This window comes from Pelophylax lessonae, assembly GCF_965119305.1.
Source record: "Pelophylax lessonae genome assembly, chromosome: 1".
Lineage (NCBI taxonomy): Eukaryota > Metazoa > Chordata > Amphibia > Anura > Ranidae > Pelophylax > Pelophylax lessonae.
Genome location: NC_138768.1, coordinates 228,983,953 through 229,000,095, shown reverse-complemented (window position 1 = coordinate 229,000,095; position 16,143 = coordinate 228,983,953). Strand labels below are relative to the sequence as shown.

The window sequence follows — 16,143 nt, the reverse complement described above, 5'->3', positions numbered from 1 at the left end:
GGATAGGCGGGACTATCACCTTGTTGGTAAAGTGATAGTCCTATTAAACAGGGTGCTTGGCAAAGTGAATTGCTCAGAAAACGTTCACTGTAGTCTTGAAATAAAGTAAATTAGTATATATATTGTCATTTATCCCAACAATTACTGATCGTTCCTTGTAATATCCACTCACCAGTAATTTCATTTTCTAGGCCTCATTGCTGAAGAATGATGAAAGTAAGGCTCTGTCACCAGTCTTGCTACAGAAAGAGCTAAATAATTTGCTGAAGTTCAATCCAGACTTTGCAGAAGCAGTAAGTCGTGTATTTTTGTTTGTTTTCGATTTATATGAGGCTGGGTCTACACTAGCTGCGGCAGCGGCTTGCATGTGGTCCGGTGTTTCCTGTTCTCCATTTCAGCTGCAAATTGGGTCCGAATGTTTGGCTGAATTCACACCTGAAATGGACCAGAAGATGCACAGGACCCTTTTCCAGTGCGCACTGTGGCCGTCCCGAAGCTGTGTGAACCGGCTCCATTGAGAGTCCTCAAACCGGCTCCATGAACCGATCCTGTGAATCGGCTCCATTGAGAGTCCTCAGTCAGATGGAAAATCCACTTCCAGCCTTCCTAAGCACAAAGAAAATATTTTATACTTTAAAGCAATTCTCTCTTTCAATTTTTAGTGTGTGTGTGGTGTTGTTTTTCTTTAACTTATTTTTTATTTTTTCTTATCTTTCAGCATTATTTAAGCTATCTAAATAGCTTGCGTGTCCAAGATGTATTCAGTTCAACACACAGCTTGCTGCATTACTTTGACCGCTTGATCCTCACTGGTGCGGAGAGTAAAAGTAACGGGGATGAAGGTTATGGGAGGAGTCTGCGGTATGCAGCACTCAACCTGGCTTCCCTCCATTGTCGCTTTGGGCACTAGTATGTATTATTATTTATATTATGTATATTGGTTAGACATAGATTTTTAATGCAGCTTATTGCATCCAAGGAAAGCACCTAAATACTGATAGGACTGTTCTGATCTCCCATTTCTGAAAAAGTATTTGGACATGTATGGTCTTATGCACACACGTGTGCTGAGGCATAAAAAGCCTGGCAATTTGGGAGCTGCATACAGCCACCAATACAAGTGAAAAGCTGTACACAGATGTGATCGGGTAAATTCTGATGTCTCCTACGCTGGCTATTTTTTTGTGTATTCAATTTTTGAAAGTGCAGAATTGGAGGAAAAAAGGAAACGCATTTATTTAATTTGTAAATAATCGTACAGTGATTTTGTACCAGAATGCTAGTGTTATTGTAATTTTAAACTGGACAGGTAAGAATAAAATTGATAGCAATTATATACATTAACCGTCTTTTCTCTATCGCTCATTGACAGACGTAGTCTTCTTGATTCTCAAGAGCTGGGTTATGTTGTCTCCGCAGGAGTAGGACTAGGCAGAAAGACAAAACGTTCTGGCTCCACCCTAGGGGCAGTCCCTGAGGGTATATCCTCCCTCTCTCTGCTACAGGGAATCAGTTTTTTTCTGTCTAGTCAGGAGTAAGGACCTAAGCTCCTTGCTGGGATCTTTTTGGTCCTGGCAAGATTTTTTCTTTAGAAGAAATATTTTTTAGGTAGTTTTTTCTCCAGTGTTTTTCCTGTGAGATCTTCAAGCAAAAAACGCCGGACTGGGCGACACTAGTGGTCACCCCAGCCGGCCTACGAGCGCGCGCAGACCATTGCATTGCGCTTGGTCGGCCGCGACACATTCAAGTAAGTATGCGGGGCCGGGCGACGGGCTGGATGTTGAGATCCAGTGGTCACCCCGGTTTCTGCCTACGAGCGCGTGCAGACCAGAGCTCCGCGCTGGGTCGGCCGCGACGGAGTCCCAGTGAAGGGACTGACCTTGCGAGTTAAAAGTCTCGCTTGGACGCCAGGAACCTGAGAGTCGAGGCGTCCGGAGTGGTCCACAAACCCCCACCCCGGTGGAGAGGGTATTGTGAAGAGAGGGTGCCTGTCAGTTCGGTATGGTGAGTAAACGTTCCCTTTTTTCTTTCCTCGTTATGAGGCAGTATGAATTATGGGCCCCTCCATATATGGTCAGTATATATCTGATACTAAAAGTCCCCCTTGTAAATACAGTATGTGTTTGTGGGAAGTGGACTTGGTTTGAGAGCTAACACTCTACCCAGCAGACTGTAGCATTACAGCAGACATAGGAGGTATAATCCTACCTTATTTGTAGTGTATCTCCTGTAGATCTATCAATCGCCACTCAGCAGAGATGCAGGTGGATGTGCTGGGAAAAACTATTTCGGCGGTCCGCCGCCATTTTGCCGTAGACCAGGTGCATGCATGTCCTCAGGTCACGCCGGCCGCCATGTTTTTGGAGTCTAATGTCTCCTATATGGGGGCGGCCATGTTTCATGAGCCCAGCTACCTCGTGGAGAGCTGGGAACGCCGGAAGGCGTACACAGGGGGCGGAGCCACGTCCTTCTACCCGGGAAAAAGCAACAGCTCCTTCCAGTCTGTAAAGACAGACGCTGACTGCAGTTGGTTGGAAACTTCACTGCATCGGTTGGTGAGCCTTGGGGGTCCCTCTCTCTCTCTCTGTGGGATCGAGAAGCAGGTACTCTGAGGGGCGCTATTGCGCTAGGGGGAGACACATAAAAAAAAAAAAAATTTAAAAAAAAAAAAAAAGAGGTATTTTTTATTTAAAAAAAAAAAAAAAAAAGTTTTTTTTTGTGTTTTCTGGCAAAGGTGTCCTGAATTAACATGGACCCTGCCACTCATGTATCTCCTCCGGATCCCCTCGAGGGGTCTGCGGGATCTTCCAGCACCCCACTGACGATTAAATCATTGTCCGCTATTATGGAAGCTTGTGTCCCGGGTGGAAGTGGCTTGTCAGGGACAGGGCGCAAGTAAGCGACCCCCGCCTAACCCCTTATTATCTGAAACCTCGGATTCAGACTCTGAGCCTATTTCTGCAGTTGCAGGTACTTCATCTGGTATTGGTGTCTCGTGTACTGTCTTTTCAGACAGTGAGGAGGATGTTTCGGCATCAGCCATAGCCAGAGAGGAAGCGTTGGTAAACGCACTCATGGTATCTGTTCAAGAGACCTTAAGATTACAGGGTATTCCGTCAGAAATAGCTGAAACTGAAATCCCTTTTGGGACTAAAAACGCATCTAGTGGCGAAGGTTTTTTCCATTGCCCAAATGTTTTGGCAATCCAATCAAAGAAGAATGGAGTCTGCCAAAACGCATTTCTACTATTTCTAAACGCATTAACAGGCGTTATCCGTTTGAGGAAACCCTCATTAAGAAATGGACAGAACCACCTGTGGTGGATTCACCAATTGCTAGATTGAATAAAGCCACGGTTATTCCTCTAGAAGACGCTCCGTCTTTTAAAGATCCAGTGGATCGCAAGATAGAAGCTATGTCTCGCACCATGTTTACCTTGATTGGATCAGCTTTCAGACCAATAATTGCTATTGGTCTGGTTTCGCAGGCTGTAACTGTATGGACCAAGTGGTTACGCCGGGACCTAGAAGAGGTCCCTCAGGCGGTATCAGATTTGTTGGAACAGATGATACAGGGGTTACAGTTTGTGTGTGATGCGGCGTTAGACGCCACTTCATTATTGGCGCGAGCATCTGTCTCAGCGGTGGTTCTCAAGCGTACACTGTGGCTAAAAGGTTGGTTAGCCGACCAAGGTTCCAAAAAAGCATTGGCTAATTTCCCCTTTTTAGGAGAGCGTCTATTTGGAGCCAACTTAGATGAGATCATTAAGGATCTCACGGGTGGAAAGAGCACCTTTTTACCGCAAAATTTTAAAGGTAAAGGAACTCGTCAAAGACGAGGGCCTTCTTTTTCTGCTCACAAGAGGTTTTTTTTCGTCCCGCGGGTGAAAAAATTAAGTCCTCCAAAGCTCCTGCAGGAGGCGTCAGGGGTCGTTGGTCGGGCAAGCAAAAGCCCGCCCCCTCTAGACCTGAAGATAAACCGTCCAAAGCCTGAAGGTGCGCCCCCCACCCATAACTGGGGTGGGGGGACGTCTTCGCCGGTTCCCGGATCCATGGCTTTCCAGAATCCCGGACAGATGGGTTTGCGAAGTCATAAGGTCAGGGTACAAGATCGAGTTTCGATCTCTCCCACCGGCGCGATTCTTCCCTTCCAATAGCCGACTATCCCCGGATCGTTTAGACGATCTGTGGAGAGCAGTCACAGATTTACTACAACAAGGAGTGGTAGTCCACGTTCCTTGGACAGAACGCTTTCAGGGGTTTTTATTCAAACCTATTTACAATACCCAGGAAAGAGGGCAAAGTGCGTCCAATTCTGGACTTAAGGGCACTCAATTCTTTTGTCTACATAAGAAGATTCAGAATGGAGTCCATTCGCACAGTAGCAGCCTTTCTGCATCCAGGGGATGTCCTAGCGTCCATAGACATCTAGGATGCATATCTTCACATTCCCATTTTCGCAGGACATCAGCGGTTTCTACGTTTTTCCGTAGAAGAGAACCACTATCAGTTTGTGGCGTTACCTTTCGGTCTCGCCACGGCTCCGCGGGTCTTCACGAAGGTGTTGGCCCCAATGTTGGCACTTCTGCGCCAAAGAGGCATATCGATTCTAGGTTACCTAGACGATCTTCTGCTTCATGCAGAGTCTCCTCAGACCTTGCTACAAAACATAGAAAATACTATGATTTCTTTACAGGAATTCGGGTGGCTGGTGAACCAGCAAAAGTCATTTCTGGTTCCCACCCAGAGGCTCGAATATCTGGGTCTAATTCTAGACACAGTCAGGACAAGAGTTTTTCTTCCGGTAGGGAAACTCCGAAAGATTCAATCAGCAGTCCACCAACAGCTGGTCTTCCCTTCGGACTTGCATGAGGGGTCTGGGGTTGATGGTGGCTTCCTTCGAAGCAGTCCCATTTGCCCAGTCCCATACCCGAATTCTTCAGCAAGAGATTCCTCTCAGATGGAATCGGAATCCGCAATCCCTGGACAATCAGATCCGATTGAGCAAACAGACCAGAGAGTCTCTGGTCTGGTGGCTTCGGTCTCCGATGCTCAGCCAGGGAAAGTCATTTCTGCCAATATATTGGACGACAGTGACCACGGATGCCAGTCTATCCGGATGGGGAGGAATTCTCGGTCAGTTATCTGTCCAGGGACTTTGGTCCCCGGAAGAATCCAGGTTACCGATAAATGTATTGGAACTGAGAGCAATCAGACTTTGTCTGATTCACTGGACCGAGCAGCTCCAGGGCAGCCCGGTTCGGATCCAGTCGGACAACGCCACGGCCGTGGCTTATGTCAATCACCAGGGGGGCACCAAGAGTGTCCGAGCGGCCAAAGAAGTGGCTTGCATTCTTCGCTGGGCGGAACGATTTGTTCCAGCAATCTCTGCGGTGTTCATTCCGGGGGTGGAGAATTGGCAGGCAGATTATCTCAGCCGTCAGACTCTGGATCAGGGGGAATGGTCCCTCCATCCAGACGTTTTCCACCAGTTGTGCCTACGATGGGGCACCCCGGATATGGATCTGTTGGCATCTCGATTCAACAGGAAAGTTCAGAGATTCGTGGCTCGCTCCCGCGATCCTCTAGCAGAAACCGCAGACGCACTGATCGCCCCGTGGGGGCAATACCAGCTAATGTATGCCTTCCCTCCTCTTGGGTTACTGCCAAGACTTCTTCGCAAGATAGAGGAGGAAGGAATTCCAGTAATCCTGGCAGCTCCGGACTGGCCTCGTCGAGCTTGTTACGCCGACTTGGTCAGACTGATGGCGGACGTCCCGTGGAGACTTCCTCTCAGGGAGGATCTACTGTCTCAGGGACCGATCTTCCATCCTGCTTTACGATCGCTGGTTTTAAACGGCCTGGTTATTGAGACCCAGGTGCTGAAGGACAAGGGATTGTCAGCTTCAGTTATTCCTACTCTAGTTAAAACAAGGAAAGCGACTTCCAGAAAGATTATCATCGTACATGGAAGTCTTATATTGTGTGATGTGAATCCCTTGGGTTCCATCTACATCTTTATTCGGTAGTCCGAATATTGGCTTTCTGCAACAGGGAGTTGAGCAGAAGCTGGCCTTGAGTGTTATCAAGGGTCTGGTTTCAGCATTTGCTATCTTCTTTCAGAAGCTTTTGTCTACTCATTCCTTGGTGCGGAATTTCATCCAGGGGGTGCGACACCTGGCTCTGCCAGTGCACGCGCCGTTACCATCCTGGGATCTTAATTTGGTGCTGTCGGTTCTTCAGACACCTCCCTTTGAAAATATCAGGGAGATTCCCTTGCCCACTTTATCCCAGAAGGTGGTCTTCTTGGTGGCTATCACTTCTGCACGCAGGGTGTCAGAACTGGCTGCATTATCCTGTTGTTCCCCAGATCTGGTGGTTCATAGGGATAAGGTTGTTCTTCATCCGAATCCATCCTTCCTTCTAAGGTGGTTTCAAAGTTTCATTGAATAAGGACAGTGTATTGTCCTTCCTATGTCCTTAGCCCAATCATCCTCGAGAATTTGCATGGCATTCCGTGGATGTAGTTCGGGCGATCAGGATATACTTGAATACTACGGATTCAATTTGTAAGACGGATTCACTGTTTGTGATCACGGATGGCCCTAAGAAGGGGTTGCCTGTTCTGCTGCGACCATCTTTAGATGGATCAGACAGACGGTGGTATAGGCTTATTTTATCTAAGGGTCGGGATCCCCCGTTCCCTGTTAAGGCGCATTCTACTCGGGCGCTTAGAGTTTCCTGGACCTTCCGCCATCAGGCGTCAGTGGTTCAGGTTTTCAAGGCGACTGTTTTAGTAGTCGGTTCATACCTTTACAATATTGTATAAGGTTTATGTGATGGCATCGTCAGATGCCTCTTCTGGCCGCAAGGTTCCTGCAGGCCACTGTTTGAGGAGACTGTTGGTCTACCTCGAGGATTTGTGGGGTAGGTCTCATCTGTTTACTCGATGAGTCCTTTGATACTTCTGGTTGGCTCCGGTTGGGCCTTCTAGATTGGATTTTGATTCTGTCAATCCCACCCCTCATTTTGTGGCACTGCTTCTGGATGTCCCAGCTCTTGAGAATCAAGAAGACTACATCTGTCAATGAGCGATAGAGAAAAATGGATTTTTGTAAGATCTTACCGTAAAATCCTTTTCTCTTAAGCTCATTGACAGACGTAGTACCCGCCCCTCTATCATTGAGTTGGGTTGGGTTAAATTCTCTGTTACTGCTTTAGAACAGAACTGATTCCCTGTAGCAGAGAGAGGGAGGATATACCCTCAGGGACTGCCCCTAGGGTGGAGCCAGAACGTTTTGTCTTTCTGCCTAGTCCTACTCCTGCGGAGACAACATAACCCAGCTCTTGAGAATCAAGAAGACTACGTCTGTCAATGAGCTTAAGAGAAAAGGATTTTACGGTAAGATCTTACAAAAATCCATTTTTTAAAATTAACACTGAACAGTAAAAAAAAAGTGAAATACTTTTTTTTATGTAGGAATGAAATAATTTATGCAAGATAAAAAATTTGCTCTGATCCTTAGGGGTATACAGGTGTTGGAGCTTTAAAGCTGAAGTGGTTAGGATATTGTTCAATAACCTTTTTTTTTTTTTCCCCTACTCTAACCCCTTAAGTGTATTTAAACCCAAATAGGTAAATCAAATATGTTCCTGTACTGTAAAAGTTTTAAATCCTTTCTGTATATATCCTGCTTTTAGTTAAATTATATCTGGCAATTCTACCAGCAAAGTGTATCCATAATTTAAATAAAATAAAAAAATGTGCTGCGCTAAAACATAGTGAATGTGAAATCACCAAATTATACCATTCAAAACCTGTTTATAAGGTCATATAAAACTTCAAAAGCAACTCTAAACCATCAGTGATTGTGATATCACTAAAAAAATATATCATATGTGTTCAAAACAATTGATACTTAAAAATTATCACATATAGTAAAACAATCCGTGCAAAATAGAAAGTGGAAAAACGGAGGATATTTAAATCCAAATAAAGTCCATAGTGATAAAGTGTAGAAATTTAGGAAGATCAGCCACATGTCCCAGAGATCATTAAATTATTGAGGATAAGGAGGACACCGATGTGCAAATCACCAGACAGATTAATCAGTTGGTTGCTTACCAGAAGGAGTTGGTCACTCAAACTAATGAGTAGACCTAAATGGGCTTGTATGTAATGCCGAAATTGGCCAGAGGATGTCGCCTTACAGACTCAAATACGATATCCACATGGTAAGAATAGGGAAGAAAGTATAGACAGGGACATAGCGTAACTCCGTATAAAAACGTTTATTTATGTTAAAAGCAGGTAACACACTCACATTTAAGATGAATGTCTAGGGCATGTAAAGCTGAAAGGAACCGCATCAGAAGTGAACGAACATCTCCCACGGTATGGATGTATCTCGGTAGCCGGCTGTTGGGGGCGTGGTTGCGTCACGTCTGACTCACCCGACCGGTTTCGTCATACGCTTGACGTCATCAGGGGTGTGACTGTCAGACGTGACTCCACGCCTATATACCCCCTAATTGGACGGTGGGCGGAGCCGCGCGCATCTTACAAACAAAGACGAAGAAGGGCGGAAGTAAGCACTGCGATTAACTCAAGTAAGGGCGGAAGTGATCAAAAACAGGAAGTGTCTCCAATGACGATGGAGCTATTAGATCCAATATATAACATTTAGTTTTATTATAAAGTTCTGAAGGTTATACTCAGTCATTATATAATTCTGGGATTATGTGAAAAAAATTTTTTTTATATATACAAAGTGTGACTAATTTAATAGTGAATAAATGTTATATATAGTGAAAGGAAAAAAAGGGAAAAAACGCCATCTTGTGGACAAAAGTGAATATACAAAAAGAGTGAAGAAAAAATAATTTCTGAATATAAAATGTCAATCGAGGTGCTTAATCCAGATCTTATATAAATACAATAAATTTTGTAAATAACCTGGAGATATTCGTTCCATATATATTGATCATATCGACAAAAATGCAATAGTACTTTCATACAACAATATAAATATGGGTTATTTTAAAACCTCTATTGAACCACATAAAATATATTAAAAGTACGTATAAGAATGACATAAAAATGGGGGGACAAAAAATTGTTTTAACTATTATTGATAAAACTATTTACGTCCCACTCGACATTTAAGCCGAATGGTACGTAAGTTTTAAGACAGTATATCCAGCGTGTCTCGACCCGTGGGATTTCTCTCTTAGCATTTGAACCTCTCCAATGAGGAGTATGTCTGTCTATTGCTGTAAAAAATGTTTGTTTGGGATTTTTGTGATGGCATAAACTATAATGTTTGGACACACTATGTCCAGGGAAACCCTTTTTTATATTCCCCATATGTTCACCTAGGCGTACCTGTAGGGCCCTGGTAGTGCGTCCAGACCTCACCTGGAGGGAGGGATATATATTGGCGACGGCGGACGTAAATTCGCTATATACGATTATATCCCACCACCATGGTTTAGAGGTGGCTAAATACTATCTAGAAATGGAAGGTTCAGTACCTGCAGAGCAAAGACATTTTGTTCTCCAAATACTCGTTTGCCATGACACACAACTTTTTTTGGTTTGATCACACTTATTATTTACAGGACTGCGGAGTTGCCATAAATTCGCACCGAGTCTCGCAAATTTGTTTATGGCGAGATGGGAGGAGGACGTCGTCTTTGGTAATCGGCCCCCCCCCCGCTAGTTCAAATGCTAAGAGAGAAATCTTGCGGGCCGAGACACGCTAGATATACTGTCTTAAAACTTGCGTACCATTCGGCTTAAATGTCGAGTGGGACGTAAATAGTTTTATCAATAATAGTTAAAACAATTTTTTGTCCCCCCATTTTTATATGTATTTTTTTATATGTCATTCTTATACGTACTTTTAATGTATTTTATGTGATTCAATAGAGGTTTTAAAATAACCCATATTTATATTGTTGTATGGAAGTACTATTGCATTTTTGTCGATATGATCAATATATATGGAACGAATATCTCCAGGTTATTTACAAAATTTATTGTATTTATATAAGATCGGGATTAAGCACCTCGATTGACATTTTATATTCAGAAATTATTTTTTCTTCACTCTTTTTGTATATTCACTTTTGTCCACAAGATGGCGTTTTTCCCTTTTTTTTCTTTCACTATATATAAAATGTATTCACTATTAAATTAGTCACACTTTGTATATATAAAAAAAATTTTTTTTCACATAATCCCAGAATTATATTATTACTGACTGAGTATAACCTTCAGAACTTTATAATAAAACTAAATGTTATATATTGGATCTAATAGCTCTATCGTCACTGGAGACACTTCCTGTTTTTGATCACTTCCGCCCTTACTTGAGTTAATAGCGGTGCTTACTTCTGCCCTTCTTCGTCTTTGTTTGTAAGATGCGCGCGGCTCTGCCCGCCGTCCAATTAGGGGGTATATAGGCGTGGAGTCACGTCTGACAGTCACACCCCCTGATGACGTCAAGCGTATGACGAAACCGGTCAGGTGAGTCAGACGTGACGCAATCACGCCCCCAACAGCCGGCTACCGAGATACATCCGTACCGTGGGAGATGTTCGTTCACTTCTGATGCGGTTCCTTTCAGCTTTACATGCCCTAGACATTCATCTTAAATGTGAGTGTGTTACCTGATTTTAACATAAATAAACATTTTTATACGGAGTTACGCTATGTCCCTGTCTTTACTTTCTTCCCTATTCTTACCATGTGGATATCGTATTTGAGTCTGTAAGGCGACATTCTCTGGCCAATTTCGGCATTACATACAAGCCCATTTAGGTCTACTCATTAGTTTGAGTGACCAACTCCTTCTGGTAAGCAACCAACTGATTAATCTGTCTGGTGATTTGCACATCGGTGTCCTCCTTATCCTCAATAAGTGCCATGTGGATTTAATGATCTCTGGGACATGTGGCTGATCTTCCTAAATTTCTACACTTTATCACTATGGACTTTATTTGGATTTAAATATCCTCCGTTTTTCCACTTTCTATTTTGCATGGATTGTTTTACTATATGTGATAATTTTTAAGTATCAATTGTTTTGAACACATATGATATATTTTTTTAGTGATATCACAATCACTGACGGTTTAGAGTTGCTTTTTGAAGTTTTATATGACCTTATAAACAGGTTTTGAATGGTATAATTTGGTGATTTTACATTCACTATGTTTTAGCGCAGCACATTTTTTATTTTATTTTAATTGTATTTAGGTTTTTCTATGATTCCTTATGTGCAGCAGCTTATTATATAATTTTTTTTCTTTATTAATTCTGATTAGCACAGAAATTTCACCACCATAGAAGTGTATCCATAGGCAGACCGTTTACTAGGGTTCTATGCTATTGTACTGTGCATATTGTAGTATTTGTCATAATTCTGCATATTTCATTTCATTTAGTCATCAAGCAGAGCTTGCTCTCCAGGAAGCAATAAGGATAGCACAAGAATCAAGTGACCATGTCTGCCTGCAGCACTGTCTGGTAAATTTAAGATGCATATTTTCAAAAATGTTGATGCTTATTTTGTGCTTAAAGTACACAAGAGGCAGAATATTGTGCAGTGCCACCATTCGCCTTTTATTGGTAATAAAAGGTGTGCTGCATATGCCTCTGGAGCTTACTTCTCAGTGGGAGAACAAAAGCAATTTGAGATTTTCCAAACTCTCCAATTTATTTTCCCCACCCCTCCCCATGGCATTCCTCTGCAAGTGGTTGTCTACTGTTGGCCTATATATTTTCTCAGTTCAGGTAAAAATGAAAGTTTGGGTTACTAACTGATGTCCATGTCCACCTAATAATGAAAAGATATACTGAAAAATTCAAAAGCTAACTTAAAATGTTTAACATTTCCTGCAGAAAACCTTAATTTAGGCAGCCTCCTTTTCTGGTTATGTGACTAAAGGCTTAAGCACTTGATCATGTGCTGATAGAGATTGAGAGATATACAGTATAGATTGTGTATGTATGTGAGATAGATATATATTGTAATGTTTGGGGGATTGTGGCTCCAGAGGACCGAGTGCAAAAACCGTTAAGGTTTAAACAAAAAGGCTTTTATTCAGCAGCTAAAACAAAATAAGGCTTCCAGCAGCACACAAGAACAAAAATACAAAATAAAGTCCGCTTATGTTCAGCACAAAGTAAAAGCAAAAACCCATACAGTTTGTAGATGGATCTTCATCCCCAAGGTTTAACAGTCCTTGTTAAATCCTGTTTTTTGCAGCCTCCAGCAAACTCACAGCTCTCCAAGACAGGTGTATTCACCAACTCCTCACCACCACCACACACCTATTACTGCTTCCTGTCAGAGGTGGAGACCCTTTCCCACCCAAATATCACTTCAGGGTCTCCGAAATCCCGGGTCCCAAATATCTCTCTATTAAACACAGAGAACTGCAAGTCAGTCCTCTCCTGATCCAGGCTATTCCCGGGAATTCCTCCCCCGTCCTGGGTGACCCCCTGAGTACTGCCACTGTGTGTGTGTGTGTGTGTGTGTATATGTATCTGTATATATTAGGGCTGCACGATATTGGGGGAAAAAATTACATTGCGATATTTAGTTTTTAACGATATATATCCCGATATTTCTCCTAGACAGTCTCCGGAGGAGGGATCAGTGAGCAGAGCTCAGCTTTCTGCCAGGGGATCCGCCACACTTGTATAACTTCTCCCGCCCGGACAGCCCGAACCTTGTGTCAGAGCCGGAGTGTAGAGGAAGCGGGCTGAGTGAAGTGTCGGTAGCAGCCTTTGTCCCACGGTGCTCCTCCGACATGCTCCGGACGTCTCTCCCCCTTCTCCTTCTGCTTTGCACTAGCCTCTCCGCCGCCATGCAATCCGCCCCGCACTCCAGCCCTCCCAGCTCTGCCTCTTAGTCAACAGCCGCTCATTACTCTGTCCTGCTCTGCCCATTGTCTCTCCATTGAATCTATTTACAAAAAAAAAAAACATTACAGCCTGATCCCGCCCCCGATGCAGCCAGGAGAGACAATGGGCGGAGTAATGATCGGCTGGATACTAGAGGCAGAGCTAGGAGGGAAGTGTGGGACGGATGTAATCGCTGTCCATCTCCTCCCCCGACTTCTCTCTGCCTTCCTTCCTAATGCCTGAATATCGTGTCTTCGGCAATATGAATATCGCCCATGCCTGCAGAACGTTGATATCACATCGACTATCGTTCAGCCCTAGTGTGTGTGTGTGTGTGTGTGTATATGTGTATATGTGTGTGTATATATATATATATATATATATATATATATATATATATATATATATATATATATATATATATATATTAGCTAAGGTCTCATCTATACCCCCTCTTGCTGTGGGTGATCTGATAACGGCTAGGAAAGACACAAATGCTTATCTCCGCTCTGGGCACTTTCCCAGGACAAGCTGCAGTAAGAGGAATACAGAGGCTGACACGTCCTCCCTCCAAAGCAGCTGGGGAAAGAAGCTAATGGAGCACAGTATGTGCTCCTCTGGCTTCAGTGGAGTGCAGGGGAGACCTCAGGGCACCAGCAGACCTCTAATGTGCCAATAAAGATAATGGGGTTGATTTACTAAAGGCAAATATACTGTGCTCTGCAAGTGCACTTACTCCTGAGCTTAGTAAATGAGGTAAAGCTTCACAAAGAATATTCAATCGAATGCAAGGAAAATAAACAGCATTTTTGTTTTACGTGATTGGATAATAGAAATCAGCAGAGCTTCCCCTCATTTCAAAGCTTCCTTTCAGATTTAGAGCAAATGCACTTGACCTGCACAGTATACTTGCCTTTTGTAAATCCAACCTCTATGTGTCACAGTAAACTTGCTAACGCATAGGGTTATGTTTTAAAAAAAAAATATATATATATATATATTTATTTATTTTTAGCCATCTTGACTTATGTTCTCACATTTATGTACATTAATGCACATGTTGAGGGAGCCTATGTATAAAAATGATCACACTACACCTGTTGCATAGCACTACACACACTTGAGTTAAAGCCGTAATTCTAGGATCATTATTTATTGTAAACTTTTATGATCTGGAAGAGCTTTTAAAGCATCACCAATGGAAAATTTTGGGTACCTAAGTTCAGGCCTTTTTTTCCTGCCGTAACGTGGCGGAACGGCGTTCCACCTCTGGCAGCTCTGTCCTCTCATCCTGTCAACAGAAGGCAGTAGAGGAAGTTTTGCACTACTCCCTTCCTCCACCGGCTTCTGTGTTCTATTGCCAGGCACTCAGGACATGTGTAGAGCAGTGCATGTGTCAGTGGGTGCCCCGAGTCCCCACCCCGCGACCGCTGCATTTTTTTTTTTTTTCTTTTGGAAGCCACATCTCCCATCCCGCCCAGCGGCTCTTGTCTCCGCCCAGCCCCACCCTGCTGCTCTCAGACAAGCTGTAGTTGGGGACTGGAGGTGTTAGCTGTGAATGAGGGAGTGCAGAGTTGAGGTGTTGACAAGGGGTACAAAGGTGAGTTGTGGGGGGTGCTAAGGTCGGGGATGGGGGAAGAAGAGGTTTACTGCGGACGGGGGGAAGAAGTGGTAAGTTGTGGATGGAGGGGGAAAAGTAAGCTGCAGATGGGGAGGGAAGAATTGGTAAGCTGCGAACGGGGAAAAGAGGTGAGCTGTGGATCGGGAGCATAGGTGAGCTGGGGACAAGGGTTGCAGAGATGAGGTTTAAATGAGGGGGGGGGGTTTGGGGGGGGGGGCACAGAGGTGAGCAATAGATGGCTACATTGGGGGAGATATGTAAGTAATGTAGTGCTGATTTTTTTTTTTTTTCCCTGTGCCCTGTGTGATACAACTCATCATTGCAGAGTACACTTTCCTGAGTCCTGTGTGTTTTGTTCTCCTAAGTGCGGTACTCTGTGCCTTTTGGGCCTAGGCAGATTTGCGCCACTTACTATGACGATGGGGTTAGTGGTTGAGAGCTGACTGGGCAGAGTGAATTCCTGCACCTATTCTCTGAGAAAAAAAAGCCCTGCCCAAAAATGCACTAAAATGAACTACAGTATATTATTTATTTTTACAGAAAATCTGCACTTGATAATTGTGTTAATATTGTGTGACATTGGGGGGGGGGGATATATGTATGTATGTATGTATGTATGTATGTATGTATGTATATATACCTCTCCCTATGTTACCTCTATCTGCAAATAATTTGTAGTGAAACTTTTTTTTTTTCTTCTTTTTACGTCTTCGCTTTTCCTTTAAATGGCGTAATTTTAGTGCGAAGTGAAGTGGAAACAGTGTTTTTGGGGTTTATTTGTTTTTTTTTTTTTGTTCCTCCCACATGCAACACAAAACCAACATAGTAATCCTCAAATTTGTTTCCCTGAAAAGTTGGACTTTATTAAGCCTCTATAAGTGTCTCATGTATGATGTGTTTTCTTCAGATTTGGCTGTATATCCTGAAGAACAGAAAGGGGGAAGACAGCAGTATCTTATTGGAGCACTCTATAAAGAAAGCTGTCCACTTTGCACTGCCGGTAAGCTTCGTAATAGGGTTGGTAAATGCAGGTATATTCATATGATTGTGAATAATCTTTTACACCCAGCTCTATTCACCTATGTTTCAAAGGGGAATGGGACCGTGTCAAACCATGCTGATCAGTGGGCCGTGTGTCTTGTTTTTTTGTAAACCTCCAATGGTGTATTTATTCACTTCGATATTGTATTTGTGACTTTGTGTACTAGACATCAAAGCCCAACTTGGGGTCCAGCCTCTACCTGTAAAAGTAACCCTTACTACAGAGTCCCAATATGACCTGTCTATTATATTATTATACTCCCCCCCGCCCCCCCTCCTTCTTCTTCTTTTTTCTTCTTTCTTTTTCTAAGTTTACTGGCAATGGGCAGTCCTTCAGTTGCAGGGATCGGCACTGACTCTAAAAAAATGTGCCCGATGTTCCGTTTTTAAAAATAAGTAAAGTAAAATGATCCAAAAGCCCTTTCATAATGAATTAAAAAAAAAAAAAAGTTTTATTTTTCAGGGTATCGTGCTTTAACACACTGCAAAGGTGTGAAGCCTGAAAACAATAATTATACTACTTAATTTTTTTGTCCACCATAAGAACTGAAAAATTCAAGTGGAAC

The 16,143-nt window shown here is 43.2% G+C and overlaps 1 protein-coding gene across 1 annotated transcript in view; it reads left to right on the top strand.

Moving 5' to 3' along the window:
• ANAPC5 (anaphase promoting complex subunit 5) overlaps positions 1 to 16,143 on the top strand; it is a 61,356-nt gene that overhangs the window by 16,432 nt on the left and 28,781 nt on the right. Inside the window, exons 6-9 of the mRNA XM_082274848.1 lie at positions 192 to 293; positions 719 to 909; positions 11,451 to 11,532; positions 15,444 to 15,536. Of these exons, the coding sequence (XP_082130974.1) occupies positions 192 to 293; positions 719 to 909; positions 11,451 to 11,532; positions 15,444 to 15,536 (468 nt within the window). The remainder of the gene's footprint in view (positions 1 to 191; positions 294 to 718; positions 910 to 11,450; positions 11,533 to 15,443; positions 15,537 to 16,143) is intronic.